This window comes from Callorhinus ursinus, unplaced genomic scaffold (genome assembly GCF_003265705.2).
Source record: "Callorhinus ursinus isolate GAN/ISIS: 27379988/994484 unplaced genomic scaffold, GSC_fseal_2.0 scaffold4, whole genome shotgun sequence".
NCBI lineage: Eukaryota > Metazoa > Chordata > Mammalia > Carnivora > Otariidae > Callorhinus > Callorhinus ursinus.
The window spans coordinates 132,186,168-132,207,060 of record NW_027397066.1 but is presented as its reverse complement, the minus strand read 5'-3'; the positions used below and the strand labels follow the sequence as shown (position 1 = coordinate 132,207,060).

At 42.3% G+C, this 20,893-nt stretch overlaps 1 protein-coding gene across 10 annotated transcripts in view; it reads left to right on the top strand.

The window, feature by feature from the left end:
* The first annotated feature begins 257 nt into the window (after positions 1-257).
* Positions 258-20,893, top strand: part of PDGFC (platelet derived growth factor C) — a 204,296-nt gene continuing 183,660 nt past the window's right edge. For 2 of the 10 annotated variants that reach the window (XM_073892409.1, XM_025874366.2), the window contains exon 1: positions 1,347-2,365. In XM_073892409.1, coding sequence (XP_073748510.1) covers positions 2,248-2,365 — 118 coding nt within the window. In that variant the 5' untranslated portion in view covers positions 1,347-2,247. Of the gene's footprint in view, positions 2,366-2,614; positions 2,834-20,893 lie in introns of those variants that run through there. The other 8 variants (XM_073892413.1, XM_073892412.1, XM_073892410.1 and 5 more) reach the window with 7 other exon arrangements.

Below are 20,893 nucleotides of genomic sequence, written 5' to 3'. Positions count from 1 at the left end.
AAACCAGCCTTTGTCAGCTAACCTGTATGTTCTTTAAAGTCAAAGAGGGGACCTTGTCTAATTGCCTTGGTATCCTGCACTGTGAAGACAGAAGTGGTAAAGAAATAAGAATGAATGAATGGGATAGGTGAGTAAAGACGAACTGAGCTTATTAGAGTTTTAAGAGGCAAAAAATAAGAGGACCAGGGTATTACAGAGAGGTCAAGTGGGTTGGTCTCCGTGGGTGTCCAAATACAGGAAGAGGGTTTGGCATTTTCAGCATGACTGAGGAAAGGTCAGCTCCTGGTTTGGTTCAGTAGGTGTATGTGCCTTCCCCAAGCATCCCTGTATCCTTTTTCAGGGCAGCTGACTCAGTAGAGGTCCCTGCAAGGCCAGGAAGGGCGGTTCCTGAACATCTGAGACTCCACCAGTACTTCAACATACACCTTAAGGCAATATCCTTTCTTCCAACCCCCAGTGGAACACCATAAAGGGTCGAATTGTTTGCATTGCCTTATTTAACAAGAGGTCGGGTGCTATTTCTGATTTGCTGGCCAGGGACTTGGTTGATATTAATTTAATGCAGTCCAACTGGTATGCAAGTTTCGCGAGGACAGAGCCTTTTGTGTTTTCACTACTACCGCCCCACTCTTAGAACAGTCCCCGACACAGTAGGCATTCGACAAATAGTGTTTACTAAATGAATGAATGTTGCTGTTAATGTGCTGGCTGTTTGGCTTTACTTTGGTTTTATCCATCCGGCTTCAGAGAGCTGGAAACTGAAGGGAAATCTTTGAAATCCAATTTCCCTTGTTCCTTCCGTCCAGAAGCTCTGGCCAAGCCTTTGGGAACGGGGATCCCCTCAGAAGTTAATGACGACTCACGACCACGGGGGGCGGGGGAAGAGGGAGAGCTGCAGGAAGTTCTTCTCCACTCATCTCTGCGTTTGCAGTACCTTTCGCCACCCATCTTGCTCTTTATTTGGGGCTAGGGGCGTCCTGGGCGGGGGGAAGGAAACCAGGGGCCACTCTGGCTGCATTCCTCGCCGGGGCCGTTTGGGTCCTGTCTGCGGCGAGCCCCGCAGCACCCCCTGTCTGTGCCAGCACCTGTCGGACCGCCAGTTGGCGGCCCGAGTTGGCGCGAGCGGACGCGGCCGGGGCTGCCCCTCCCGGAGGCGCCGACCCTCGCCCGCCCCTGCGGCCGCCCGCGGGAGAGCGGCTGAGCCTCCCCCGCTCGCCTGCCGCGCGCTCCGCCCGGGCTCTGCCCACGGCCCCCTCCTCCCGACCGCCGCCGGCTGGGGGAAGGTAGACAAGGGGAGGGGACAAGCCGGAGCCTTGGGCCGCCGGCCTTCCCTCTCTACCCCGTGCCGAGACGCCGCGCGGAGCCCCGAGGTCTGCGTGGAGCCCGAGGCGTGGGGGGAGGGGACGGGGAACGACCGGAGCCCCGCGGTGACCCCGAGCTGCCGAATTTCCCTTGGCTTCGAGGAGCGGGGGACGCACTCAAACAAGGTGAACTTTGGTCGCGGAAAACTCCAGCCAGGTGCCGGGATCCGCGCCGCGGCGGTCGGGACCGGGCACAGGCTGCGCGCCGGGCTGGGGAGCGGGAGCCCAGAGGCCTCCGTCCGCCCGCGCCTGGGGCGGCCTCGGCTCGGAGCCCCCCACCCCCCGGCCTCGCTCCGGCTCCGCGGCCCCCGGGACCCGCCGAGGCGCCCTAGCCTTGTTTCTTCCCCCTCCCCCTTCGGGGGTGGGGGTGGGGCAGGGGAGAGGGGCGCCCGGAGAGCGCATCTATTGGCAGCTTTGTTATTGATCAGAAACTGCTCGCCGCCAACTTGGCTTCGAGGCTGGCTTCGCGCGACCCTCGAGTTTTCGCCTCTGTCCTGTCCCCCGAACTGACAGGTGCTCCCAGCAACTTGCTGGTGACTTCTCGCCGCTCCCCCGGCTCCCCCGCGTCCCCACCCCCTCTTTCCTCCCTCGTCTTCACCCCCACCCCCACCACTTCGGCACAGCTCAGGATTTGTTTAAACCTTGGGAAACTGGTTCAGGTCCAGGTTTTGCTTTGATCCTTTTCAAAAACTGGAGACACAGAAGAGGGCTCTAGGAAAAAGTTTTGGATGGGATTATGTGGAAACTACCCTGCGATTCTCTGCTGCCAGAGCAGGCTCGGCGCTTCCACCCCAGTGCAGCCTTCCCCTGGCGGTGGTGAAAGAGACTCAGGAGTCGCTGCTTCCAAAGTGCCCGCCGTGAGTGAGTTCTCGCCCCAGTCAGCCAAATGCTCCTCTTCGGGCTTCTCCTGCTGACATCTGCCCTGGCCGGCCAGAGACACGGGACTCAGGCTGAGTCCAACCTGAGTAGTAAATTCCAGTACTCCAGCAACAAGGAACAGAACGGTGAGTCTTTTACCCCTTTCTCCCCCTTCTTGTTTCTCGCGGTGTGTGTTACGTTGGCATTGTGCGTTGGTGTGTGATGTACAACTAGCCTGCGAGGGTATAGTCGTCTCTCTAGCCATGCAAATGCGCGCTGCGTTCATTGGCATAGACTTTAGGAGGTTACGTGCCGTTTGCAACTTCGGGAGCTGCCACAAAGCTGTAAGAGGGCAACGGGAGTGCCACTGCTGGCTCAGTTAGAGAAGATATTCTGGGAGCGATTGTGAACGTCAGTTCAAAGGCACATTGCAGAACCTTTCCTTGCCAGAGTTATAAGTTCAAGAACTGCCTCGAAAAATGAATACAAAATGAATGAGTCTTGGCATGTTTGACTTTACTCCGATTTTCTTTTTCGTGGGGAGGAGGGTGTTTGAGGAAATGTACCAGCCACATTAATTGAAGCACTCAAAGTGGAAAGGCATCAATTAATCAGTAAGTAGATAGGAAATAGAGAGGTCAAGGGGCCGTGTGGACGTTTTTAGGGGGAGTTAAAAAAATGTATTTCTTTTGCGCTCTCTCTCTCTCTTTTTTTTTAATGTGCCTTTGTACTCTGAAGAACTTACCTTTCTGGTGTGTGTTTTTATATGTGTTGGTGAATGACTGCTATTTTGTGTGTGCTGGAAACGACTTAATCCTGCATAGGAAATGAGAATTACTTTCAGCTTTCAAGTGTACCTGAAATGTTTAGAAAACTCTCAGATGCAAGTTCCCTTGGGCTGGGATTGCACAGAGCTGGAGAAAGGCTCCTTTCATAAAGCCAGGGCAGCTTCAGGGTGTGTAATTTGCTTAGCCTCTGAACCCCATATGATTTACATCATTCAATTTCTAAACTCTTTTTCTCTTGATCTACCATTATGAAGTCATTTTCGAGAATACTTTGTAAATAGAAATTTTATACTGCACATGAAACCACAATGTTAATGTAGGCTGTCTAAAATTAGAATATTAAATACCCTGTTTACAAGTGGTGGCTCTTAATGTTATTTGAAAAGAAATGTGCATGTTTTTACTGCTTTGTATGCCATCTATTCAGAATGCAAGAATGCTGTCACTTTATTAACCAGGGGAAATGAACCCAAGCAGCATACCTAGAAAATCAGAATGGTGTGTGCTGTGTTTTTAAGTCAGAGCAAACTTTTTCTTTACATATCGGGGTGTTTTCAAGCTTCGACTTTGAATTTAAGCTCTCTGAAGTGTTCATACTTAAGAAAGCACAGAAAGTTTTAAAGTACAAAGATAGATTAAATAAGGATTCCTGGGACTTTTGTAGACATTATTTGTATGTGTTGTACGTGCAGCAAATACACATTATCACATTTATCAGCCAATATTAATGTAGTTGCTTCTTACAACTTGCTAATGTGATGGCACATGGCACCTGTAGGCCGCTTGAGCTGCTGATCAAAGGGCAGCCTAGGGATCTATCTCTAATCACAGGAGCTGCAGAGGATTGGGGGAAAGTGATCAAAGGAGCCCCAGCACCAGCTGTACCCTGGCAGGAAACAGATCAGATCAACCTTTGTTCTTCTTCATGTAAAATAAATGTCCAGTTCAAAATATTGCTTCTTACTAGACAAGCTTCTCCAAAATGACAATGCACAATATTCCTGGCTTCTGTGTTCTGTATTTTATTGTTCCTGTGCCATTATCATTTCTCCTTCTGCACTGTTTTATCAAGCCTGTCCTGGCATCTGTCACCTTCCAATTCCCATTGCTACTTGTGCCTCTGATTGTCATTCTTTCTTGTGATCCACCTACCGTCATCACTTTGTAATGGGCCCCAGAGCTTCTCCTGTGGTCATTGGCCACTTTATTGAATAGGTTCACACCCTCTGGAGAGGTGAGTTCATTAATCCAGGCCACACGCATTCTGTTACCATCAGAGGTTGGGCCATTTCCATTCCTAAGTTGCATGATGCTAAAAATAGCCTGGCTATTTCCTAATCTGTGGGTAGAGGATTGGGCTATGTTTAGCTCTTGGGAGGGTTGGCAGCAGGAAGTAACTAGAGGTAGAGAACTACTCACCTTGTAGTTTTTAGCCTCAGGAGAAGTGGACCATCCAGCACTAGGGGGCAATATAGAGCTATTTTCCTGCACATGCTCAGGTTGATTTTATGCTTCAGGGTCCCAAGATTTGAGGATAACAGGTAGGTGCCAAAGAAGATCCCCCTGGAATGTGAACAAATTTGCTGGACCTTCTTTTTCTTCTTTTTTTGGGGGGGTTCCAAATTTTCCGTTCCCTTAGGTGGGGTTTTTTGCCCTCATAGTTACGATTGATTTTTGATTGCCCTCTTGCTATTTTCAATTTTGATGATTGCCCAATTCTGGAAGTACAAACCCTCTGGAGATGCCACACAGAAATGTCATTGGCCCAGTGTGTACATTGCATCATTTTGTGAAAGGTCTTCTAAGTGCCAAATGTCCAAATTGATCTATTTATTGTGACTATAAGAACTCATTCGTGCTTTGAGACCTCTCCCCAGTGATACTGTCTTTTCTCCAGTATTCTAAATTCTTAGATGTTGATGCAATCAGATCCCCAGGACTGCCTCATTTCAGTATTAACTTGGTGTCCCATGAGGTGTTATAAATAATGGAAATTGATTGCTATAGCCAATGCTAGATATTTGGATTTCGGTTGGATCATGTGGAGGTGCTTCAAAATTCATTTTGAGGGATCAGTGTCATTTACCCTGCTATTATTCATTACCTGGTTTTTGACCTAATACTGTATTGCAATTCTTGCCACTCTGCTGTGAGAATAGCTTTATCCTCCAATATTATATGTTACCTTTGTGTCCTTAATTCTTAACCTGACTTCTAACCCTGAAGTTTCACATGTAAAACAACCGTCTCCAGATGTAACTTAAAGAAGGAGATAAAAGGTAAGAACGCTGACTGATATAGGGTTTCTGGCCTATACTTCCCGTATGACCATGGGAAAAATGACTAATATCTGGGTGCACTCATTTAGAGGAGAATGCCTGCTATGAAACCAGTAAGTTCTGGGATGGTGCTTCTGCGTTGCAGCATCAAAACCCAAAAAGAAACAAAGCTTACTTTATCAATTGCATATAGCCCACATAGACGCCCAATCACAAAGTTGTTGACGGACTAAAGCCTCATCCACTTTGTGTCATTGGTGACACAAATTTACCCATGGAGCCGAAATGTGCTTCCCGTTCTCATTTTCTTTAACCATTTTGAGTGCAGATTTGGAATATGTCTCTGTTAGTTAGGGTTATGCTTATGAACGTCTTTATTGTATGTGCTCTTTTCCTCAAGAACTTTTGTGGCCCATGGGGCCATTTACTTTGGGGATAAATGGTCCTCTAGGAATGCCTTTCTGAATACACATAGCTTGTGTTTGTGGCTTCCCTGTCTCTCTCTCTGTTTTTTTTAATTCCAGCTTGCTCCTCCTCCGCTTGCCATGTGCCTTTGTCCCACAAAGCTGTGTCCACTCCCCCTACCCTTTTAGGGGGTAGTTTCAAAGCTATATTTTACTGAAAATAGATAATCACAATCCTTAGAATGGTGTCGCAGAGTAAATAGGCTCTGACCCAGTGCTAAAGGGACTTCCTGTGAGTTAGTCTATAAGTTGTAGTGCATGACCTTTGTGCCATTTATTTTTGTTGTTTAGAGGCTTTTTTTTTTTTTAAAGGACTTCTTCCTTGTTCTCTGCTCTGTTTGAGACTGTTGAGGAAGTTGAAGAAGTAAAGTGCTATTATGTAATGATGAATATTGTTTTTCACAATTGGTGACAAAAAAGTCCCATTCTACTTTTTGGTAACATTCCCCTCCTACCAATTGTTATCTTTTATAATTAATCTGATGTATTTTATATTTACCTCCAAAAGGTGTTCAGGTCAGGGGGTATAGCTCAGTGGTAGAGCATTTGACTGCAAAAGGTGTTCAGGTCTGTAGAAAGCTTTACGGACTTGTATATTATTTGTTAAATAGTTTGAAATAGAGGCCAGGATCTCACACTAAACGTTCCCCAGTGGTGGCATTTTTGTAGAGCTCCATCTCGGACACCAAAATTTTAGCTTTGTCTATTCTCATTTCATCCTTCCTGACACTTATCTTTTACAGATCTTCTTTATATGCCCTTCCACTTCATGTTTTCAACCTTTATACCTCTAGGGTACTACTTCAACCCTGCTGGCCCCCTTCCTGATTGATCAGTGTGCCTGCCATATTGATTGTTAACCATCTTCACACTTTTAGCTACTGACCATTTCAGTCATATTGGAGTCCCAACTCTTCTCTTTTCTCCTCCCTGCTGGGCAGCCGAGGCCAACCTGGGGCTTGAAGGACCTGGAGTAAGGAAAGGATATGGCCTTTTTGAAAGCTCCTTCAGGCAGCCTCTTTTGTTCTACCTCATCAAGCATTGGGGCCTGGGAATGAGATGAAGCAGCGGGACAGTGCACACATCATAGGGAATTGCAAGCCTTACTTGGGGGGTGTTGTTTCTGTGGGCAACACTGATCAGGTGCTTGTGCATGGGTAGCTCCTTACCATCTTCCAAATTAAATGGATCATCTTCTCAGTGAGGTCTTGTTTTGCCCACTTAATCTGAATTAGACAGCCCTCACTATCACATCAAGGTTAATTAACCGCATAGTACTTATTATCACTTTTTGGTATTCTTCTTGGTATCCATCAATTAAGTAATTGTAAACCTACCCCCCCACCACCCCCAGAGTATGTAAATTCCCTGAGAGTATGGAACTTGTCCGACTTGCTCTTTGTGGGGGCTTCAGCACCCGGAAGGGGATTGTATGTAGTATGTGCTCAATAAATATTTGTTGGATGGTTTTAGATGTAGTGTCTTATTAGAGTAAGACTATGGTGTTGACTATAATAGTAGGCTATCTTTGAAGGTGTCTTTTTGGTCTTGGAACTTCCACATTGTTTTACATTTTTCATACAAAGATAAACTTGTTTAATTATTAGTTGTGATGTCAGTCAAAGTACTACCTTACAATCTTGGTTAATATACCATGTTACCAGGTGAGCATGTACCAAGTAAATGGGTAGGTTTCCTAGAACTGGTGCTAGTTACTTTCTTAAAAGTGCTATTGCTGTGCATACCTCTGTGTTTCCCAAGGATGGGGTGTTATGTGATGTGGACCAAGGATATGAAGAATGATAACTTTTGCATGGCTGAGATGCGTCCAAAAGCAGTGTGCTTTCCATCTTCTGCTTGTGGCTCACAGATGCACAGGCTAGACATCAGTAATAAATATGGTGCATGAAATGTTAGGACTGGAAGGATCCTGAGAGCCTGTCCTCACCAATGTGTAAAGTGAGATGTGGAGAGCTAAAGTGACTTTGTCTAGGTCACTGTTGAGTGCAACAGTATTAAACTGCTAACGTGGTGATGTATTTTTCCTTATGTAAAGAACCAACTGGGCAAATGGAATTCTAGTTTTAACATTCTGATGCTTCATATAAAAGCCATTCTCTATTATTTGAGGGGGTTGCAAGACAGGACACCCTTGGTCCTGAAACACAACTTGTAAGAATATTAAGGAAAACAGTCTCAAATAATCACATTCATTAAATATAACAGATAATCTGGCTAATATATATTATAGTATTTCTGTTGGGGTAGAAATCTGATAGTATGGGAAATAACTTGAGATACCACCTTTAGGACTGTTACTATTACATGTCCAGACTTTATTTTAAGCAAGTGTACTAGGTCCATAGATGGATGAGGTTTATTCCAATATTTTGGTTTATTAATTGATGATGATGAACAGGATGGTTGACGTTGGAATGCTTCGTTCCACAAGGGAGGTTTTTGTTAAAACAATAATTTTAAACATTTCATTTAGCAGGATGTCTCACTGGTAAAGTACCATAGGAGTGAATAAGTGAGCATGGCTTAGTGGGCTCTAGAAAGCACAACCTGTTATTCTTTGAATGGATTTAATGAGTGATTTTAATTTTTATTTACATTTGAATATATAGGATATTCATTTCAGAGGTTCAAACTCCACTCGAAAGTCAAGAACATCAGGAAATAAATTCATAGCTGTGGACTTGAAGGGCTTGCCTAAAATAGGATTAAATGACCAAAATTTTATTTGTGAAGTTTCTAAATCTGAGAACAAAAGGAGCTAAAAGTTATAAAGAGGAGTTATACTAATTACATTTATCACTAAAGTCAACTTATTAAGAGTGATTTTTTTTTTTTTGGTAGCATTAGCTCGTTTTGCCTTTTACTTCATGAGAATACATGCTAAATTGAGCTCAGCCAATTCTGTTACCTGACTTCACCTTAGTCTTCATATGTCATTTTCAAGCATTTCCAGTCCCCTGGTGACTGAGCAGCGTCTTTCCTGGACATTTGACTTTTGTCTAATCCAAACCGTCTCTGCCAGGCTGGCTTCATTAATTTTGCTTTCTTGTCAAACCATGTTTTTTTTTTTTTTTTTTTTTGTACTTGGCTTTTACCCTATCGGATAGTAATTGAGCCATTTTGCAATCAAATGAGGTGTGTTTTGGGTTGTTGCAGGCAGTGGGAGACGGAGGGTCTGTCTTTCTGAGGGAAACCAACATGGCCAAACAGTGGAGGCACATTGATGGTAAATGCAAGGATATAGATTTGCACTGCCACTGTGTGTCCTGTTAAGACACCAGTTAGCGCTCTCAGAAGAGACACAGGATGGGCAGCATTTGGATGCATTCTTTGTGGGTGGGTGGATGGGTCTAAAGATCTCTCGGTGAGTCTCTGGTTTTGTAATGCTTAATAATGATATGAGCGCCTGTTAGTTGCCACACTTGTGCTCAATGTTTACAGACAGTATATAGCTTATCTTTATAACCTCCCCATGAGGTATGAGGAAAAACACCAAGGCTTCACTAGGCTAAGTAGCTTAGCCAAGGTCTCAGAGCTGGTAAATGTTTGGACCTAGGTCTGACTCCAGGCCAGAACTCAAGAGTCACATGCTTCTTCCTTCATGAGTTAAATGGTCTAATGTTTTATTAGAACATTGCTTTTATTCAGCAGATATTTATAAGCATCTGCTCTTGGCTAAGCTCTGCACTAGGTGCTGGATACACAAAGAATAAGATGCAGCTCTGCCCTTGAGAAGCTCTGCCCAAGAACGACAGATCCTTCTTTTTTCTCACGGTCTAGTAATGCCATGCTCAAAGTGCTATGGGAACATGGGATGCTTTATTTCACTTCAAAAATCCTCTGTTGATTGACTAAGTGGTTGATTCTGCCTGGAAGAGAGGTGCAAGGAGGAAAGTTCCCACAGGGCAGGTGGACATATTTTGGAGTGGGTCTGGGAGAGGAAAAGAGAACATTCTAGGCCGAGAAAACAGCCTGCACAAAAGAATAAGGCAGGAAAAGGGATATCCTGTGGGAGACAAGAAGAGTCTAGTGTTGAATATGATTAGAGGCAAGAAAATAGTGGAAAGGTGTCTTGGATGTGTATATTCAAAGGCCCGATGCTGTTCGCAACGTGCTTCTGAAGAGTTTGCACTTAACAAACAGAATAAAAGAGAAGATTGTTTCCCTGTTTCAGAGCAGGTGAAAACCCTTCATTTCCAGTTATTTTCAATGCAGACATGTGGTAGCAGAGTTCTGCTTTGGGGTGTGTAGTTGACTGCTTATTGTTGCAATTTTGTCCCAGTCATTAGGGGAATTGGTGAGAAGGGCAGGCTGCACAGCCTCAGTTACACTCAAATAAGCTAAGCCTGTGTCCACACTACTTTCTATTGCCTCCTTTATGTAAACAAAGAGCTATTTTCACACTTCATTCACAAAATGGGTGGCATGTGGAATGAGTCTGGGTGAGGGATCAGGAGATTGTGGTACAAGGAAGGCAGCTTCCAGCACACTGAATTAGCGTAATGAAGCTATTACGTTGCAAGAAGCAAAGAAAACAGCCTTAACACTTTTAAGGGAAAGGCTTTCAAGTCTTGTGGAAAATTAATTCCTATGAGGTTACTCTACATTGAGTAATAACTACATCATTTCTCCAGTGAGGCTCATTCGGGTCCCTTGTAGACAGTGCTAGAAGTATTTTGTGGTATTTAAGGACTAGAAAAGAATGACTTTTCTTGGTGGATGTGCTTTCTAGATGCCATGCCACTTTTTTGAAGCTATGCTTTTTGCATTCGAGGAAAGCCTTGTTTGTGAGTGGATACTATTTTAGGCTTTTCGACGTTTGCAAGATGGAGATAGGCTTCCGGGCTTAAATATGCCCAGCTGGCCATTGCACCTGCCTTTTGAGTTACTACAGAGATCAGAAACCATTAACAACAGAAGTTGGACTTACGTGGTACTTATCTCATGTTGTTTCTGGCAGTTATTTTTGCTGGGTATTTATAAGGACATCTGTCTTTTAAAGAGTCATATTACTTACCCTTTTTTTTTTCCACTAAGGAATAAATCACAGCTTGTTCCCCATACTGCCACACACATTCATAGTCTGAAGTGATTAGAAATGCAAATTAAGAGTCGTTAAAGCATTATAATTTCTTTTCCTATGGCATCAGGCGATATTTAAAATCAGTGTACTCAGAAAGAACATATGCTTAAAATGTGATTAAGATGTGAGCAGATGAGAAGAAAGAAATATTGAGAAAATTTATTACTGGGTTTGGGAATAAGGGGAACCTGCAGTATTCATTTCTGATTTATCATCCTTTAAACCGGAGACATAATGAGGAGGGTGCACGTTGTTTAAGAACACAGGAAAACACAGTAGCTTCTGACGTTTTCAAATTGCTCTATGGAAATACATACTAAAGACGCCTTACTAGAGTGTGATTTACCATCGGATTACCCAAAGGACAGATCAAATTCAGCTGTATTCCTTGTAGTGATTCTTGGGTATTTAAACACTATGAAAACAAGAAAAAAAATCAGAGAGTGTAAGTATGAAAAGCATTGATCTGCACATCCAGAGGTAGAGACGGATGTGCCGGATGCAGATGTCCTCCACTGGAACTATGTTTATGTTGTAGGTAATAAAAGGTATTGGCTTCCTGTTAAAGAAGTAGCAATGTCTCTGTAAGTATGCATTTTGTTCCTGACTTCACTTTTATTTATGAACAAAAGTACACTCTATTTCTGGAGGTCTACATGCAAATGAATTGCCTCTACAAAAGAAGGGACTGTCCCTCACAGTGTTCTTATAGTTTCAGATGCAGTTTTATGTATATTGTAGATATATATGATGGGCTCAACTGTATCTTTACTTTGTGTTTGTCACTGCAGTCAAAACTGACTGTTTCTAGAAAAATCAGCAGTCTAAAAATAGCAGGTGTTTCCCAGGTCAAAACCTGGCTCAGATATCAAGAGATATTGACAGAGTCTAGCTCCCTAAATGATAAATGCTAAACCTTGAAACAGTAGTTTTAATCTTTTTTCTTGTGAATATTAGCAGGCTTGAGGCTTATAAGCAAGAAGAAGAATGTAAAATTAGCAATCAAATGATCCCTATGTTTATGTTTTAGAAAAGCTTTTCTTTCATGGTATAAAATTTATCTTTAATCTCTGCTGATAACTTTTAATAGGCATCAGTTGGGTCCCCCATTAAACTAACTGCTCTAAAATGGTTTCCTCTTAGAACTAATGTTTACATCCTAGGAAATCAATTAGAGTGTATGGATTTCACATTTCCCTTGCAATCTTCATTTACAAGCATTTCTGAATGACCAACCCACCATAGCAAAACACTCAGAGGTGCAAATCTTCTGAAAGAAGTGCAAATGCCACACTTTTACTTGGAAAAACGGAAAAAAAATAGGACTTATTTAATATATCTGCTGAGCATTTAAAACTGCAGAAAGCACAGGAAATACTTTTGGTGTATGGGAATGTGTGGTGTTTCCAAACTACAAACATTGTTTTTAAAAATTTCCCGGGTAGTGGTGAATTATATGAGACCACGTCCATCTAAGGAGAGCTTGTTTAACTGGCTTGTGGTTCTGGGGCTCATTCAAACACTCTTAAACAAAATAAAGGGAATGGATGTAATAACTTCTTTATGGAAAGGCCGTAAAAAGGTACAGGGCCATGTAAACAAATTGGGTCATTTACTAGATGTTTTAAGTGATAGATTTGCAATCCAAATTCGGGGTGTATATTAGGTTTTATAGGACCGTGACCATATTCGACCCTAAAAATGAGATTACAAGCTTATTTTTGTTTATTTGTTTGTTTTTCTTTAGTGCATGGAAACCTATTATTGCTATATTATACTGTAGTTTGAAAACATAAGATTTTGAGCACTTGCATTTATAAAGTTTGTTCAACTTTGGAAAATGGTTAGAGACCCATGTGTGAAAAGTTGAATTGTTTTTTTGGTAGCACTGGGTTCTGTTCAAGGAAAATAAGATGATTGAAATTGAAATTTTCCTTCTGGGCTCAGACATGTCTAAACTAATTGTAAAATAATTGTTCTGGCTTACAAGAGTAGACTCATAACTACGACTATGTAAAGGAGAAATCCAACAACAGTTATGATTTACAGTGACTGTAACTCTGCCAATCTTGTAATAAAACCGCTATTATAACCAACCTACTGTGACATTCATTTGTCTTGAGACGTAGGTTAAAAAAAAAAAGCTTCTCCCCAGTTGTCTCTTCAGAGAGCCACTTTATTACACTAGGATATTAATATACCTTCTCTGAAATGGGTACGAGGGTTGTGCCAGAACAGTCTGACAAAGGGAGGGGGCGGTGGGAACGTACGCATGCGTGGTGCTGTGCATTGTGCTGATGACCAGTGGCGGTGGCAATTAAAGTGAGGAGAGGAAACGAAATAATTTCTATGTTGATACCATAGCATTTATTCATTCTGTAACTTCTCTCAATCAGGGTTGGCTCACTTGGCCTTAAAGGAAGTAGATTGTGTAAGAAACCTCAGTAAAACTCAATGAGCCTTTCTAAGTTTTGAAAACTGATGGCATCATAGCATACTGGCAACTTTTAAGTGTTACTGCTGGAAGTTTGGCAGCGGAAATAACTGCTCTAGCTTCACATGCCTTAAAAAACAAGGGACAATGGTGGATATTATAGTTTCTGTGTAATTTGTGACTTGCTATTTCCTTTTTTTTTTTTTTTTTAATGAGTAACTTAGGGCTAGATGGCCTTAAGTCTACGAAAAACCTAAGCTCTGCCTTTCAGTTGGATTCTGTGTGACCTTAAAAACAGCAATTCACATCCTTTTGCCTTAGTTACCCATTCACCCCTTTTATACAGCATGTGGTTGGTTCTGCATGGTTATATACTACCTCAATAAAAACTCATCACACAGAGGTGACTACCACAAAGTGACACCAGTACCTGCCTGGCTCCATGAGGCAGGGCGGGAGATGTGATGCTGAATCGGACTCAGTCCCTGCCTTTAAGTAGTTTATAGCGAAGTGGGGAGAGAAGACATGGAGCCGGCCATAGTAAGAATAAAATACAATGCTTGGTGGGAACCGAGGGAAAAGCAAAATCATTTACAGCAGAGCCATTAGTAAACACTTAGGAAAATTGTCCGGGGAGACTTCCGTTTTGAGCAAACGTGCCTGGAAAGATGAGTGACCTGTGTTGCATGCGGAATCGAGGGTATGGTGGAGTGGATTGTAGGAGGAGATGGGGACCTCTCATAAATAGGGACAAGGAAGGGAGTCTGGGAAATCCATGCAGTCAGTCCAGTGTAATTTGTTCTGACTGAGACTTAAGAAATAGATTCAGCGGGCAGGTGATTAGAAGTAAGTGACACACAAGGAGGAACACTGATGTACTACTTAGGCTTGACTAACTAGGAGAGCGATTCTGCGCACTTCAGTGTAAACACCAATGTTGGCCTTCCCACCTAGCGATTCAGGCAGCCACATTGTAGATGAAATCGGAGTCCTTATGGTGTACAGCAGGTAGAGACAGAGTGAAGGCTGCTGAAAAGTGAGGAATATAGTTAGAAGGAAAAGGAAATCCCACATTTGTGGCCCAGAGCCATGAAGAGGAGGTAGGCAGTAAAGGGAGGGGGAAGCAAGAGAGAGAAATGACAGAAAAGGTGGGGGGGGGGAGGAAAGGAGAAGAACCTTAAGGCAGATGGAGGCGGGTGCCAAGGAAAGAGAGAGAAAAGTCAAGTAAATTGGCCTACAGAATAAAATATAGCAGAGATTCAAGAAGGCAGGAATCGATGAGTAAAGAGCTTCTGATTTTTCAATGTTGACCAAAAACAAAAATGAGAAAAACAAACCCCTTCAGTGTAATGTGGGGTATGGACGAGGGAGGAAGAATGGTGATGTACTAAAGGGAAACAGTGAGACATAAAGTTTTTAAGGCTTTTGGGTAAGTCTTAGTTATGAGGGAAGCAGGTAATGAAGTGACTCCAGGATGGAGAGAAAGAAAGAGGAAAGAAGCAGGTTTGTTTACTTGTTTGATGGGTTCAAGAGAGATCCAGAGGAGATGAAAAGGTTCAATGTGTAATAAGAGAGAAGACTTCTGGGCTGGAAGTGTCCTTCAGTTGCTGATGGAACACAGGAGAAATGGTGGCAGAGCATTAGGCAACATGTCCAGTTATTGCCGAAAGAACTGGAGCATCCCTGGCGGAGAAGTAGGAATTAAATTTTGGAGGAAGGACACATCTTGACCAAGTGGGAAAGTGACAGGAGATGCAGGAAAAATGGTAGCCATGGCTCCCTGCCAGTGGGGTCAGAGAAGCCCTGATCAGGATGTTCTAGTCCTGCCTAATGTCTCAAGTAGAAGGCGTCGATAACGAGAGGCAAAATAACAGAAGTATATGTTTTTGCCTAGAGGATGGCCGGATGGTAAGTTTTGGGATATGGAGATGGGGGAAAGAGTGGGGCCGGTAGGCAGAGATTTATGCGTGACGCTAGCAACAATAGTGATGGGGAAGGGAGTGACACATGGAAGAATGTGTGTTAAGAAGGCACACCTAAACCAGAGTGAGTGGGAACTTTTAACCTGTCACAGAGCTGCAGAGGTGTCAAAAACAACCTTGGACCTTCAAGTGAAATGATCACTTTAATGTACCTTACTTTATCTTTCTGGTGCTGATGCCCTTAAAGTGCGCCCTAAAAAATCATAAAAAGTGGGGGGAAACTTCTGCATGCCTCTGGGATCTCTGCTGTGGAAGCTCTAGCATCTGCTGCAAGCACAAGGGTTCTTTGTTTTGTTTTGTTTTTTTAAAGATTTTATTTATTTATTAGAGAGAGAGAGCATGAAAAGGGAGAAGAGGGAGAAGCAGGCTCCCTGTGAGCAGGGAGCCTGATACGGAGCTCAAACCCAGGACCATGGGATCATGACCTGATCCGAAGGCAGACACTTAACGGACTGAGCCACCCAGGCACCCCATTTTGTTTGCTTTTTAATAGCTATTAAAGCCACCTAGAAAATTGTTGGAGGTGGGTTCAAGTTGTAGCTGTTGTTTGCTCAAGAGAAGATATACTTCTCAGCATGTGTGTTCCACTGTCCCCAAAGAGGCTGTGTTCTGAGTACATTTGCGGGGTAAGGATTATGTGTGTTCCTATCATGGGGAATCTTTTATGTTCCTCTAATCATTGGCAACATGTACTTGGAACTGGTTTGTTGAATAACCGTGACTATTGAGCCTTGATACAAACACTTTATTTTTGTTTCTCCTGAATTTTATTGAGCAGGGGAAGTCTTCCCCTATCCCAGGATGGATATTTCTGCAAGACATGGTTTTTCAGCTCACCCTGAAGTGGTACTGAGTTCTAGAGTGGTTTCAAATAGAAACACCCTCTGATTTGGAAATAAGATGGCCCCGTCCTTTGGAAAGTAAAACTCCAAATGTGACAGCTTTGGACCTCTTCACTACCTACCCAGGCCTGCTGCTGAGTGGAGCTTGTCTGGGAAAGGAGCTGGGGTGGAGGGAGCGGGAGGCTTGATGTGTCTGAGGGATTCAGCATTCATGGAACAGCTCCTGGCCATTTCCTTTGAAAATTTTACTCTCCGCTTTGGTGTTTCAGTACCTATTCTCCTGGCCCTGCGGTGCCATTCTAGCATCCAGTTACCCATCTGTTTCGAGGACTCCCTGTGTCTCATGGTTGGGCTCGCTCTCAGAGCTCTAAGTCTGAGAATGCAACTTCAAACGCATAGTCTTTGTTCTGCTTAAATCTCATGCCTTCACAAACATTTAAAATGTGTAATAGAGAACATGAAACAGGCACAGAATTATCGTCAAGCTAATGAATGAAAACATTTCTATTTTTGAGTCAAGTAATTATCTTTATGTTTGTAATTTCTGCGTTCTCACTGTCATCACCCCAGGCCAGGTGCAGATGACCTAAACTGTGACAAACATGTCCTTATTCTTCCTTAGAAGGCTTTTCCCATGCCTTTCCACCCCTGATGGATCATGCAGTAGAGGGTGATGCAGAATAATCATCCTGTAGTAGAGCTCTCCTTGTGTTTACTCAGTGCTTCTCAAATTTTACCTGGGGGCCTTATTAAAATGCAGATTCTGATTTTGTGGTGGTTGGTGGGGCCAGGGAATTTGCATTTTAGCAAGCTCCCGGATGCTGCTGCTGGGCTGAGGACCAGACTTAACAAGGTCCTGCTTGGGTGTTCTCAAGTCTGCTGTGATCTCACCTCAATCTTTCCAGTAAAAAGATTGCACAAAGCTGATCTCGCCTCACCACAGAGAAGACTCCATGCCTCTGCCCTTGCAACTCTTTTAACCAAGAAGTCAGTTCAATCCAATAAACATCGAGTGCCTTGTGTTCCAGTTACCATGGCGCATCCTGAAAACAGATAAACAAAATGTAGTTTTTTGGGTACTTGGTGTCGACAATCAATGTGGCTTTTCATACACTAGAAATATGCTTAGAATGCTAAAGGAACCCAGAGATGTTCCCTGTCGCGGTCATGAAAGGCTTCTCATGAGGCCATCACTTGAGTTGGGTCTTGAAGGATAAGGAGAGTTCCCTAGAAAGGAAGAAGGTTCTAAGCAGAAGGCATAGACTTGTTAGAAAACATGAAGTCTATTGAAAAAACAGCTCTATTTGGTGGGAAATAAGACTGAAGAAATTATTCACTGATTGTGAAGGACTCTGTCTGACACACTAAGGAGGGTGTTTAGACGTCATGTTACAGGTCCTTGGGAGAAGGCTACATGCTTTCTGCACTAGCTCCTTCATGGTGGTAGCCTGTCTTTTCCTCCATTCTCATATTCTTATACCTGTAACAGATCAGTAACTATCCATTGAATGATCTGGTTTGGGTTTTGTTTTTTTGGTTGTTTTGCTTTCAGAAAAAGAAAAAGGTACATCAGGATGATTGTAAAATACAGAGAAGCTAGAGGCAACGACACTGGTTTGAAGGCATTGGCAGTAGTTCGGCTATCAAATGATGAGTACATGGACCGGTTACTGCGTGTGGGGAGATTGGCAGGGTAACCATCACCTTCCATCACTCTGCATCTTCAAAGCCTACGTGTATTTAAGGTCAGCCTGACAGGTGCCTCCGCCACAAAGCCTTCACGTTTCTCTCAGTCTGGCATGTCTACCTGGTCTAAACTCCCAGAATATTGCAGAATTTACTGCTCTCTATCTTAAATTCTAGTTCTGTATGTGTCTTTTCTCTCATAATTTTCAAGTGTCAGAGAGTAAAATGCTGACTAATCTTTAGCTCAGTGTCCCATTAGGTGGTGGGACTTTTAAGTGAAGTGAAAACAGCCCACTTAGATCCAATACAGCCAGTTCTGTTGTCATGTTGACATCTGGTCTCATAGGTCATCGTTGATAGGCCCTAAAGAAGGCATATGCTTTTGGTGCATATTTCACAACTGAGGGATGTAACTGATGTCTGGCTTCATTTTGAGGAACTAAAAAGGGATACACTGGAAGGCCTCTTCATCTTTCTGCTTAGACTGAGTAAAATGAATGTACAAAGAACCTTATTAGCAAAATTATAGTGATGACTGCTTAGAATGTTATTTCCTCAAGAAGAAAAAGAAATGTATCATTTCCAGGAAAATTATTTTTAAACAGGGAACTTTGTAAAGCATGACCATCAAAAGTCCATTATCAACAGCTTTAACTAATTTTTGTTTTGAATTATTTCCTCCTTCTGTTCTTTCTAGTGAATGTGAGGTTTATCCTCATGTGCTTTCTTATTTTCAGTTTGGTTTTCCTTTTTCTGCTTTGGGGTTTCGAGATTGACAACTGTGATTTATCCCCTGGAAGGCAAAAATCTTGAAAAAGTCATTATTTCCAAAAATCACTCAAGGAATGTATTTTTTTTCCCTTGGAAATAAAGTCGATTTTCTCAGCTCTGATCATATGAGATTATGGGCAAGTAGTCCTTAGTTCTGGCATGTGGACAAAACAGAAGCAGCCCCTGGAGAGAGAGAGTTCAAAATTCATGGCAGTAAGCACATGTTCAGTATGCCAATATTTATGGTGTCACAACCAAATTAAAACCATCCCCTCTGCTATTTACATAAGGACGGTACCCAGACTGCACAGGGCTGTGCCCACGTTTCTCAGTAGACTTAAAGCAAGAGAGTTGTTCAGGACTCTTGGAGACCAGACTATTTATTTTCACATTCATTTTATTTGTCTCTGTGAGGGAGAGTGAATTGTCTTCACTTATATTCGTTTTGAAGTCATCCAGAATTAGCAGGGGTGAAGACTGGCTTCTGTAGGCAGTGAATTCAGGCAGTTGCATTCTGACCTCCTTAGTTCCCATGCTGGGCAAGTGAGATGTATTGGTTACTGACAGTGAACACTGATTGCTTCTTAGATAGATGGGTAATTCTGAATCTCTCATTTCTAGTGTCTTACTCTTGCTATTAGACAACTGGGGTTTCACCCATGTGGAAAAAAACAGACACACATACTTTTGGTACTTTTGGTAAGAAGACATATTTTATGTCTTTTTATGGCAACTTTTAAAGTAGTACCATCTGGCAAGATTTTTAAGAACAGTAAAGTTTCAGAAGCATTGTTGAGTATACATCTCATTTCTTTACTTCTACAAGACAAAGATATCTAGAAATTTAAATTATAACATATGATGTACTTGCACAGCAATGTAAGGGACAAAGATAAAACAAAACTACAGTGGGGAGCAGGTTTGGTAGGAGGCAGTGAATCACATTTGCTGGTAGAGATGATATTTGAGTATGAATGCATTCTTTTTTTTTTAAGATGTTATTTATTTATTAGTGAGAGAGAGAGGGAGAGAGAGAAAGAGAGAGCACAAGCAGGGGGAGCAGCAGGCTCCCCGCTGAGCAAGGACTCAACACGGGACTCAATCCTGGGACCCTGGGATCATGACCTGAGCCAAAGGCAGAGGCTTAACCTACTGAGCCACCCAGGCGTCCTAGAGTGTGAATGCATTCTTAATGACCCTTTTGAAAGTCCTAGATTCTTCCCACATTCCTTCTGATTCTACTTTAGTTGAGACTCTAGTCTAGGAAACAATCTGGACAGGAACCCATTTGCTGGGATGTCTTTAATAGGTTGGCTGTTTGACTTTTTGGAAGATGGTCATATAACCATCAACTCATCAAGCGGAAGTTTTTCACAACTGGTGACTGCAAGTGGCAATCTTTTGTGCAAGGGGGGAGGCTTTCTTATTTATAAGATAAAATAATTTTTTATGAGTAACTCTCATATGAACAAATGAAGCTTGACTATGTAAATCTTTCTTTTACGATGGGATAGAATCCAAGATATTAAAGAGGTTACTTTATTTTTTGAGTTCAGTAATTTAAACATTGTGCTTAGGCTCTTTTTTAGTACTCCAAGCATTTATTATTAAGATTTTCTTTGGTGTTTCCTTAAAAAGACAAAATTCAGCATGTTTTCCTTGCGATTGTCTTAAACACACACAAAACAGAAAACAAACTTTACTATTTTTTTTCAGACTAATTATTCAGTTGTTTTTATGCCCACAAATTTTTAAATGATTGCAGATTTTTCACTCATCTTTTCATGTATTGTTTTGGTGCTGGAAAAAAATGTTTAAATCCTCTGTGTGTTTAAATCTGGGATTTAACTAGATTAATAAAAAATACCAAGGAAATTTCTTTGGTTGTGTATTAGAAAGTTGAGGAAGATCACTGGCTTTTGCAGTTCATTAGTGGGTCAATTCATTGAATGTTTAGTGTTAGGTATTTCATTTATCAGACAGTGCCTTAAGCATTGAGGAGAATTGGCCTAATGCTGTTTACATTCTCGTCTTGCTGCCAAAATTGATTTTTCCATTTTATATGTGACTTAGGTCTTTGTACTGCAATAGATGCCAGGTTAAAGAATACTTTTTATCTTAAAACATGATTGGATTGTTTCAATGCTATCAATAATTTTGCTGAATAACAAAAAACACACTTTTAATAAATGTCCTTGAAGATTTCTATTTGATTCTCTACACAGTAATGAATATTGATATCAACTTCAGTGATAACTGACAATAAATATTATGTTTCCTAAGAAACTTGGCAGCATCATCGTATGTCTGGGTGTAATAACTAA